This window comes from Bubalus kerabau, chromosome 22 (genome assembly GCF_029407905.1).
Source record: "Bubalus kerabau isolate K-KA32 ecotype Philippines breed swamp buffalo chromosome 22, PCC_UOA_SB_1v2, whole genome shotgun sequence".
NCBI lineage: Eukaryota > Metazoa > Chordata > Mammalia > Artiodactyla > Bovidae > Bubalus > Bubalus kerabau.
The window spans coordinates 24,008,874-24,019,835 of NC_073645.1; the positions used below are offsets into that span (position 1 = coordinate 24,008,874).

The window sequence follows — 10,962 nt, forward strand, 5'->3', positions numbered from 1 at the left end:
GGTGCGCTGATCTGTAGAGGCTGAGAGGCAAGGAGGAAAGGACAGAAAAACAAGCGGGTCACTGCTTTGACATTTCTGATTGTTGAGTCCCTTTTCTCCCTTCTGCTGACTTAGACGCATCCCGGAATAGCGGGCACTCGGAACCTGAGCATCTTGGGTGGACAGCTGACCCACCTCCCCCAGGACCTGTATAAGTAAAATGAGCCTGTTTAATCTCTTTTCTAGGGCTTCCCTCATAGCTCAGTCAGTAAAAAAATCTGCCTGCAATAAAGGAGACTCGGGTTCGATTCCTGGGTCGGGAAGATCCGCTGGAGAAGGAAATGGCCACCCACTCCAGAGTTATTGCCCCGAGAATCCCGTGGACAGAGGAGCCTGGCAGGCTACAGTCCATGGGGTCACAAGAGTCGGACACGACTTAGCGACTAAAGAGAAGAGAATCTCTTCTCTGATTGCTTGCCTTGTTTCTCTCCTTGAGTGGCAGTTCCTCTTTCCATATTCAAACGTGATCATTCTTCAAATTTAGTGCTTGGTTTTCTTTGTTCATGTTTTGTTTTCCACATTAATTTTTTCCTTCAGCTAGAGTAATTTTTTTCTTCACTTAGAGGCACGATGCAACACACAAATTGGCCACAAACCGGTTGTTTTGTTTCAGCCGCGCGGCTGGGGGAATCCCAATTTCTCGACCGGGGATTGAATCCGCACCCTTGGCCTTGAAATCGAGAAGTCCCAACCATTGGACCACCAGGGAATTACCCCCGGCCCCACAAACTGTTCTTCAGTTTCAGTCCCGTGTTTACATCCGAATGTCTCAGTCACCTCGACCCAACAAATATAAAATCAGTCCTATTATTTGAACCTGCCTCAGATTTGCTACGGAGAAGGCGATGGCACCCCACGCCAGTACTCTTGCCTGGAAAATCCCATGGACGGAGGAGCCTGGTAGGCTGCAGTTCACGGGGTCTCGAAGAGTCGGACACGACTGAGCGACTTCACTTTCACTTTTCGCTTTCATGCATTGGAGAAGGAAATGGCAACCCACTCCAGTGTTCTTGCCTGGAGAATCCCAGGGACAGGGGAGCCTGGTGGGCTGCCATCTATGGGGTCACACAGAGTCGGACACGACTGAAGCGACTTAGCAGCAGCAGCAGCCCAACAAAACAATGGGAGGGGCATTATTGTCCGAATATGAATGTTTTTATTTACACAGGTATGATTTGCATAATTTACAGTATATACATGCACATATTTCCAGGAACTTTTAGGGTGATTATTGTTTTGGAGTAGAATCCATTATTATAGACATTCGCAAATATATATCAGAGCAATAAAAATTGATACATACTCTTCAGTATATGAAATTTGGGGGATAATTATAGCAACTTGCCCTCTTGCAAATGAGCAACTAATCGATGTTCAGAATGGTGGGATGACATCTGCACTCGATCAACAGCAAACCCTGATCTAATTCAGTCGAGAAACAGAGTTGGACTAAGAAAAAAATGCCTTTTAAGTAGGTGAGATAGCAGAGAAATCAAATGGTGCCAAGCAAAAAAAAAAGAAAAAGAGAAAACGCCTTTGATTTCGGAAGAATTCAAGTTGCCATGTATTTTTTTGCAGAGGACTTCAGATGAAACTTTGCTCAACATCTATGTATTGGACAACTGCTTTTCCTTCTGACTTCCTTAGGTGGGTCAAGTTTGTGTCTCTCCCCATCCGTCAGGGTAAAATTTAATGCCTCACCAGAGGATGAGACGGTTGGATGCCATCACCGACTCGATGGACGTGAGTTTGAGTGAACTCCGGGAGTTGGTGATGGACAGGGAGGCCTGGCGTGCTGCGTGCGATTCATGGGGTCGCAAAGAGTCGGACACGACTGAGCGACTGAACTGAACTGAACTGAAACTTGCCTTCTTCTTTGCCTGTTGTGTAGGCCTGGACGCACTGAGCAATAATATTTTGTGAACTGGTAGCCCAAATGATTACCCCTACTCAGTGTCTAGTCCTAGGTCTACAGTGTAGAGCTATCGGTTACCATTAGGAGGCACTCCCCAAGGGCTCAGGCCGGCGTTCTTAGTGTTTCTGGGCCGCTCACTCTTGCCGCCTATCTCTATGGTTTCCGTTGTATTTTTCTCCGGAATAGGCGCAGCTTCCGCTTCCGGTGGGGCCGTCCCTAGCGGTAGAGATGGCGGCGACTGCAACGGAGGCCGCGTCCTCGGCCTCTGCAGAACCCCGGGAAGAGGCTGAAGGCCCTAGCCCCGCCTGGGATGAGTCCCAACTGCGCAGTTACACTTTCCCGACCCGGCCCATCCCGCGTCTGAGTCAAAGCGACCCCCGGGCGGAGGAGCTTATCGAGAATGAGGTAGGGGGCGGAGCCGCTTTCGAAGTGGGAGGGGGAAGGGACCAGGTTGGGAGGAGAGGTCAAAGGCGAGTGGTGGTAGAAGGGAGGGACCCGCTGGGCTGTGGACAAGGGCCTAAGCGGGGATGGAGAGGGAAGCGAGGAGAAATGGAACTTGCGGGGTTCATGCTAGTTAACAGAAGTTATTTTGAAGTTGGAAAATAGTTGGAATCTTGGGACAAGAACCCACCAGTTCCTTGGGACAACTTGATTTTTTCCATTTAGGAGCCTGTGGTGCTGACGGACACAAATCTTGTGTATCCTGCACTAAAATGGGACCTTGAATACCTGCAAGAAAATATTGGCAACGGTGACTTCTCCGTGTACAGTGCCAGCACCCACAAGTTCTTGTACTATGATGAGAAGAAGATGGCTAATTTCCAGAACTTTAAGCCAAGGTCCAACAGGGAAGAAATGAAATTTCATGAGTTTGTTGAGAAACTGCAGGATATACAGCAGCGAGGTGGTGAAGAGAGGTAAGTTCCAAGATCATGGCTTTTTCTATTGAATCTAGGGCATCCATTTTTCTTGCCTGTATTTATTTGAGGCTGAATTTTTTAGCTTGAGGGATGATGGAATGACTAGACTTGAAGTGTGACTCTCAAATTTGTTGTCTTCATAAAGTGAGAGTCACACTTGCCTAGCAGAGTCTGGTAGGTGAATGAAATGAGTGGAAGTTTGGGTGAAAGCTATGATGAAGCTGAAGGCATATGCCCTGTTAAGAGTGAGAAGTCATTACTTAACTCTTGTTTCCATTTTGGAGTGCAGCCCCAGGGTTGCCAGATAGTCTGATCCCACCCCTCCCTGCCCCGCTCCAGCCCCGAGAAGCTAGAAATCAGGATTTCTATTTAAAAAAATTTTTAAGCTTTACATGTGGGCAGCTAATTCAAATTTTTTAAAATGCTGCCAGAGACCAGTTTAAAACATCAGTGAATTTCCTGAGACTGCAGGTTTGCAGCCTTTGTCCTAAAATATTTGAATGGGGGCAGCACAGGCTGAAAAGTTGAATAGGTGAGGGTAGGGAGAATATTGATGTTCTGCATTGTATTGACAATAGCAAACACAAGACACCCACACACATAGGGGAGTGACTTACCTCTCCCTTTTAACTCTCTTTATGAGGACCTTCTCTTATGTAGTTCTCAGACAGCATCCAGTCCTACTTTAACTTTACTCCTGGGGAATTGCTGTCACTGAGTACTTGATGGTGACTGACTATCTCCATCTCACATTTGGTGCCCAACCCTGGGCTTTTCTTCAGTTTCCAGCCCCATTTCTCTTTCAGACTCTGTTAGCATTATGTGGCAGAGTGAAAGGATTTGAAATACCCACCTCCCTCCGTTCCCCCCCTTTTTTTGTTTTCCTAACTGTTAGCTATTGTCATAATGTTGGGACTTTTACCAAAAGAGTTTCCAGAATCTGAACTACAATAGATTTGTTCTTTATGTCTTATAGAGACTGTTGCAGTTGAATCCGTTCGTGCATTAATGTCCTCAAATTTACCACAGTGTGCACTGATGCACACACAGACAAACACACACACACAACCAACATTGAGAAGAAAGATTGATTTGAATAATGCTGGTGGAGTGTAAATCTGTTGGGTGAACATATGCTCTAGAATGAGTGTGAGATAAGATATGAGTCTTTTGATTTCCCAGTCATTTTAAGGTTCTTGTTTCCCACAGAACATTTTGCCTAAATGTGAGCTAGGAGTGTAGTCTGTACCTTATGGATGACTTAAGGAAAATTTCTTTACTGTTTGCAGATTTTTCCCTTCCGGCTACTTTAGCACCAACTAACCCCATTGTATAATGATACAGGTTGTTATGATTCTGAGGTAAAGGGATCCTCTTTGAGCTGTTTTGAGCATTTACTGTTAAGGTTTCAGAGGAATTGTTTAGATTCCTGTTTGGGAAGTGTTTCTGACTCTTTGAGAGTTACTTGAGAGATATTTGTATGAATATACGTACTTCATAATCTCTGGGGAGCATTCCAAGGTTGTATTCAAGTCTTGAGGGTTCCATGTCCCTACACAGGTAGCTCTCTTCAAGTTAGCAAGATTTTTAATTAGGGTTGCTTTAAACATCATGGTTATCCTCAGGCACTGAGATACCTTTGAGCCTTTTGAAATAATGTTCTCAGCACCATTACTTTTTTTCCTTCATGTTTGCCCCCTAAATAATATTTCTTTGGGGACTTGAGCAACTGTGTTTGGGTTTTCATATGTATTAAGTAACTTCTTACCTTCCTCAGGCGTCTTAGGGGCCCTGAGTCTGCAGAAAGCTTAGTGAGGTTTCTTCCTTCAGCTCCAGATGGCTGCTATAGATAGGTGGCTGAATCAGTTAAGATAAACTAGGCTTCATTCCAGGACTCAGCAATGTGAAGCAACAAAGGTTTATTTTTCACACATGCTACATGTCCATCTCGGGTCACCTGGAGGCTCTGCTCTTAGGTCATCTTTTCCACTTTGGGACCTAGATCGCTCCAGCAGTTGCTATCTGAAACTTTGCAGTTGCTATCTGAAACTTTGCAGTTGCTGTGGCAGAGGGAAAGTAATGTGGTGGTAGTGTGTACTGGTTCTTAAAATTAAAGTTTGGAAGCAGCACCAGTCACTTCTGTGGACAGCTTGGTGGCCAAAGAAGTTAAATAAGAAAGCCTTACTTGAAGGAGGTGCAGAAGAATAACTCTCACAAGGAGGGAATACGATCTGCCACAATGGCTGTTGGAGGCCAAAGGAGACCTCTCAGGCCCTGAGAGTTTCTGGAACAGGCTGAATCATTATTCTAGGGTTCCTAGTGGGCTGCCATCTCTGGGGTTGCACAGAGTCGGACACGACTGAAGCGACTTAGCAGCAGCAGCACCAGCAGCATGGGTAGGCTTTGAGGAATCTATGAAATTAAATGAAAGTTAGATGTATGAGCATTTTTATGGGGAACCTCCCTTGGGTACTTTTTTCCCCTCTTAGATTCATAAAAGATTCATAATGTGACCCAAAAAGCCAAGAATCACTTCTTTAAAATACAAAATTTGATGTTGAACAGAGCTCAAAGAAGGATAGGAGAGGATTCAGCTCTGTGAGAGTCCCATGACTGCAGCTGTTTTTGTTAGAAGTGTTGGTGTGGGCTTGGGTTTGAATTTCCAGGTGTAGGGAGGCCATGCCACAGACACTGTGTACATGCACTAATGGGATTTTCTCTTTGGGGAACATAGGTTGTATCTACAGCAAACACTCAATGATACTGTGGGCAGGAAGATTGTCATGGACTTCTTGGGTTTTAACTGGAACTGGATTAATAAGCAACAGGGAAAGCGTGGCTGGGGGCAGCTGACCTCTAACCTGCTGCTTATCGGCATGGAAGGTAAGAAATCTTTCAGAAAGCAGCACGACTTGGGGTCACATGAACTGATTTCTAATCCTTTCCCCACCACTTACTCGATCCATGACTTTAAACAAGTCATGTAACTTTCTTAAGCCTCAGTCTCCTAATTTGTAAAACAGACACGGTAATACCTTAAAATTGACTATGAAGGTTCAATGAGATTAATATATGTTACATGTTTAAAATAGCTTCAGGTACTCTAAAAAGAAAGTTCCCTTTTCCCTTCCTCAGCTGCTTTGTGAATACATATACTCAGTTACTGGAGATCTCTCTAAAATTCTGCTGTTTTCTGTTGGATATGTCTGCAGATTTTTATCCTAGTAGAAGAAAAATATTTTTCCAATATAAATTGAACTTATCTTTTGAACAGATAATATATTTTTGGGGTTAAATTCAAAAGGTATAAATAGGTATGTAGTGATAAATCTCTCTTACACTCCAGTTTCCCAGCCTCTCAGTTTCCATCCCTCCCTGGAGGCACCAAATGTTGTTAGCTGCTTCTGTATCCTGCTAGAGGATTTTAGATGTATATAAGCAAATACTTGAATACTACTTTTTTTTTTCAAAAAGAGACACCTTTAAACTCCAATGAGGAGAAAGAAAGCTACTTACCAACCAGGGTCATTGTGTCAATTCTGTCACTAGCTCAGTGCCGGCTCCTAGTAGAGGTCCTTAGTAAATGGTGAGTAAATTGAGTTGAACAAGGAAGCGGAGTAATGACTCATTATCAGTCACCACCAGGCTCTGGAGTCTCTTCTTCCCCTTTGATTGTCTTTTCTCCAGATTTGTATCTTTTACCGCTAGTATTAATGAAAGCTTCTAGTATTGCAGCTTATGAATTGTCCCTTAGCCTGCCCCTTTGAGGCCAACTCTTGGTTGACCTACCAGGAGCCAGTTCTTGTTTACTTGACTCTGAATTTGTATGTTGCCTTTCTATCCTGTGGTAGAGGGCAAGGAAGTAGATCTAGCAGGCAGAGACGAGAGAAGAAGTCGTCTTCAGGGATGCACATGGACTCTGCACCTAGTAAAGTGGCTGTCTTGGCCCACTCAGGCAGACTGGGGAATGTTTTCTAAACTCCATGCCTTGCAGAGGGCCCTTGAGCTCTTAAGGACTGTGCAGAGAAACAGTGGGGCTCTTTATAACTGTCAGATGCAGCCCCAGTTATAAAGAGGAGCATGCATACACAAGGGCAGATAATTCAAGATGGCATTTTAGATAATTTGCATTATTCGGAGTACACAACACTCTTCAGGAATTTGTTATGCTCCCCCTGCCCCCACGAGAAGCGACAGCTCCAGTGTTGATCTAAAGAAGTGTTGCAGTCCAACAGGTGTGTTGAAGTGGGAGCAAAGGTTGAGAATCTTTGAGCTCCAGAAAGTGTTAGTCACTCAGTTGTGTCCGACTCTTTGCAACCCTATGGGCAGTAGCCCACCAGGTTCCTCTATCCGTGGAATTCTTCAAGCAAAACTACTGGAGTGGTTAGCCATCCCCTTCTCCAGGGGATTTTCCTAACCTAGGGATCGAACCCGCGTCTTCTGCATTGCAGGCAGATTCTTTACTGTCTAAGCCACCAGGAAAGCCCCTGGTGAGCTCCAGAAGAGCTACCCAAAGTAAGTACATATATACAACTTAAAATGACTGGTTAACTGCATCAAAGAAGAGCATGCATGCATTGCTGATACCGTCATTTCAACTGTTTCTAACTCTTGCTCGTGTTTCCCTTGAGTTTGTGCCATTGTCCAGAGTTCAAGTGCAGGTTCCCACTAGCTGTCTGAAAGTAGACCATCCCTGTGAAACCTTCTATAAGCCAAGATGATGTAAAACAAAGAAGCAGTTATCCTAGGGCACATCTTGCTAACGGATGCACAAAGTAAATAGAAAGCACAGATGCTCACACAATCAGAGCTATGGTGGCTTGATGCTGAGTGTAGTTTCTAGGGGAGGAGGTTGGCAGTGCTACTCTTACTGCTCGTGCTCACTGCCTCTGTAATGGCTCACTCCAGAGCAAACTCTGAGTGATACTTCTGCCTTTTTCTTTGTAAAAATGAAAACTCTCTTTGAATTTCTTTCATTTAGCAAAATGGGTGCAAATATAGGTCTCCTGTAAAAGCAAAGTGGTATAAAGCGAACTTCTGAAAAGCAGGGCATAGCTGTATGGAGTGTATTGTTTTTCCACGCTTGTATCATTTTGATGTGCAGTTGTATACAGTAAGGGTAGCAGCTGTCATATAAAGAAATCCACTCTGCTAATTGACGGTGAACCCTTAGCCAGCGATGTTTGCTACTAGATCTATCACCTATTAAAAGTGTAACACCTAATTGAATGAGAGTTGTGATTATAGTCTCCCTGATTTTGATTTGGAACCTTTTGCTGAGAGGGCAGACTAGGCTTTGTCTGTAACACTGAAGCCTGTGTTCTATCCTGTGCAGTAGAGCTACTGTCTTGAATAAGAAAATGTGTTTTTTCCTACAGGAAATGTGACACCTGCTCACTATGATGAGCAACAGAACTTCTTTGCTCAGATAAAAGGCCACAAGCGATGCATTTTGTTCCCTCCGGATCAGTTTGAGTGCCTCTACCCATATCCTGTTCATCATCCCTGTGACAGACAGAGCCAGGTGAGCTTGCATGATCCGAGGAGGGTATAGAACTCCTTAGAGATCCAAGATGGGCATGGGTCCCCCTTCTCTGTGGCAGTATGCCAGGTTTGGATAAACTGAGAGGACAGTTTCACAATGTAGCTTACATATTCCTGGCCCCTGTGGTGGTCCCCAGATGGTCAGGGCAAAGCCCTCACTGATGCTGGTGGGCTCTAGTTATTCTATTTGATTGGATTATAAATTCATGAAACAAAATGTGTATGTCTCCATTAGATTTTATGATTGTTTACTTTTGTCACAGATGCTACTTTTTGATAAAGAGAAGGATGAATAGAATTGAGATATGTCACTTAAGGTCTTTTCTGGATCTCAGTGAGGTATGTAGTTGACTTTGTGGCCAACCAGAGAGCTCCTCTTCTTCCTTGAGGAGAAAGCTGCTTAGCTGCCTTGTGTAGGAGTCTTTGCTGGTTCGAATATGTGTTTGGGAGAAAGTTTCTGAAAGTTTGGCTGAAAGATGAGTCCTAATTCCTCAAATCTGCAGGCCATGAGTAGGTTTCTGACCTGTAAACCTTGATGATTGGCTTTTGACCTCAGGATCACAAGGCCTAGTATTCATTTAACATTCAGCAGTGCCCATCTTCTTATGTCATTCTCTGGGAGAGTTTGTGTATGTTTAATGTGTGTTGTGTCTTTTGCTGGATTAAAAAAAAAAAATTCTCAAGACTTTTTAAGGGATCTTTCTTGATTACCAAAGTAACAGATAAAAATTTGGTGATTGACTGATTTTTTTTTTTTCCTCTTGAACCTCTCAGGTGGACTTTGACAATCCTGACTACGAGAGGTTTCCCAATTTCCAGAACGTGGTTGGTTACGAAACAGTGGTTGGCCCCGGTGATGTTCTTTACATCCCAATGTACTGGTGAGGACGGGGCTAGGACTGGGGGCTTCTGGGGAGCTTTCTTTCCCATTCCCTGGAAAGCCTTATCCATGTCACTTCTTTTGAGTTGTGGCAGGATTGGACTTAAAGTGATGTACAGGAAGGTTGGCATATCCGGATGATGGGCGTACTTAAGCCGGGGGAAATGACAACACTGTCTCTAGACAAGATAACAGTTCCTCTGGTCCAAAGAGGCCCCAGAGGCTTGAGGCTTGGCTCTTTGGTATTTGAAGACCAAACACCACTCCCTTTAGCTCCAGGGTGTGTTTGATAGGATGAGTGTGAAGATACTGTTTCCTTATATAGAACAGCTATATAAGGACTTTCTAGTTTCAGAGGAACCATCCCTCTGAAAAGTTCTGGTGGCAAACAGCAACCTGTTTGTTTTCTTGCAGGTGGCATCACATAGAGTCATTACTAAATGGGGGGATAACCATCACTGTGAACTTCTGGTATAAGGTGACTATGGTTTTTTGTTCTAGATGGGAGTGGGGTGAGGTAGGTGTGATGAATTATTTGGGGGTGGGACAGGGAGGTTGGCTGTCTCTGGAAGTGATTGCCAGGTCTTTGAGGGAGATGAAGAGGGTTGGGGTTGAACTGGGTTTCTTAAGAGAGGATGGTGCTTGGTACAGTGCGTGACACTGAAGCCTGCTAAAGACATTTCCTGAGCTGCTGCTTCCTTTGCAGGGGGCCCCGACTCCTAAGAGAATTGAATATCCTCTCAAAGCCCATCAGAAAGTGGCCATAATGAGAAACATTGAGAAGATGCTTGGAGAGGCCTTGGGGAACCCACAAGAGGTATGTGGCTGCCCCAAAGTGGCACTCCTGTGACTCTGGGCAGAGTGACCAGGGAAAGTCAGGGTTGGTGTCATGTTCTCTGTAGCTCGTCTGTTTCAGTATCTCTTGTCCTCTCTCTTCATAGAGGTTATGGATATGTTCAGAAAATTCTAATTTTTTGGTGAGAGCTGGGCTTGACTGGCGGATCAATTATAATCTGTTCCATGCTAGTAGTAATATTCCTCATGGGGCTTGTGTGCCAGCTGGGGACCCCTGAGGGGATTCTTCTGGAACGGAAAGCGAGCAGCAAAGCATCTTCTCACATGCTCCCAGCTGTGCCAAGGCTGCTCTAGGTAATGTTGAGACCTGCTTCCCACACAGGTATGCCAGTGGCCCATTGCATAAATGGGGGAGATTTATATTTATGATGCTCTTTACCTCTTCCTGTGGATAGCCTGTGCATCCATAGCACCTGTGGGGAGAGAGCACCAGCCCCAGCTGCAAGTGATCCTTTCGGGATAAAGAAGCATTTAAGATTCTTAAGGCACATTTACGAAACACGCAGATAGACACTCTGAGGTGTCTGGGGTGTGTTAGCTCCTCTGACCGTCTGTCTGTCAGTTTGGCACTGCTTATGTGTATAGGGTGTTGTGAGAGGGAAAGTAATCCAACATGGACCCAGAGGAGGGGACCATGCCCCAGAATACTGGGTTGACCTCCAGGAAGAGAGTTGATTAGAGGGTTTACAAGATTGAACGAAAGCCTTGTCCTTGCCCTTGGCTGGACGTTGATGTCTCCAGACACACCCCGTCCTGCTCTGGGGCTAGAGGACAGACAGTTCTGACTGGCTCCCCATGTCTTTCCACAG

At 44.8% G+C, this 10,962-nt stretch overlaps 1 protein-coding gene across 1 annotated transcript in view; it reads left to right on the forward strand.

Moving 5' to 3' along the window:
• Positions 1 to 2,166: 2,166 nt before the first annotated feature.
• HIF1AN (hypoxia inducible factor 1 subunit alpha inhibitor) overlaps positions 2,167 to 10,962 on the forward strand; it is a 41,079-nt gene continuing 32,283 nt past the window's right edge. Inside the window, exons 1-7 of the mRNA XM_055560460.1 lie at positions 2,167 to 2,359; positions 2,621 to 2,871; positions 5,609 to 5,757; positions 8,253 to 8,398; positions 9,193 to 9,299; positions 9,713 to 9,776; positions 10,005 to 10,115. Of these exons, the coding sequence (XP_055416435.1) occupies positions 2,183 to 2,359; positions 2,621 to 2,871; positions 5,609 to 5,757; positions 8,253 to 8,398; positions 9,193 to 9,299; positions 9,713 to 9,776; positions 10,005 to 10,115 (1,005 nt within the window). The 5' untranslated portion in view covers positions 2,167 to 2,182. The remainder of the gene's footprint in view (positions 2,360 to 2,620; positions 2,872 to 5,608; positions 5,758 to 8,252; positions 8,399 to 9,192; positions 9,300 to 9,712; positions 9,777 to 10,004; positions 10,116 to 10,962) is intronic.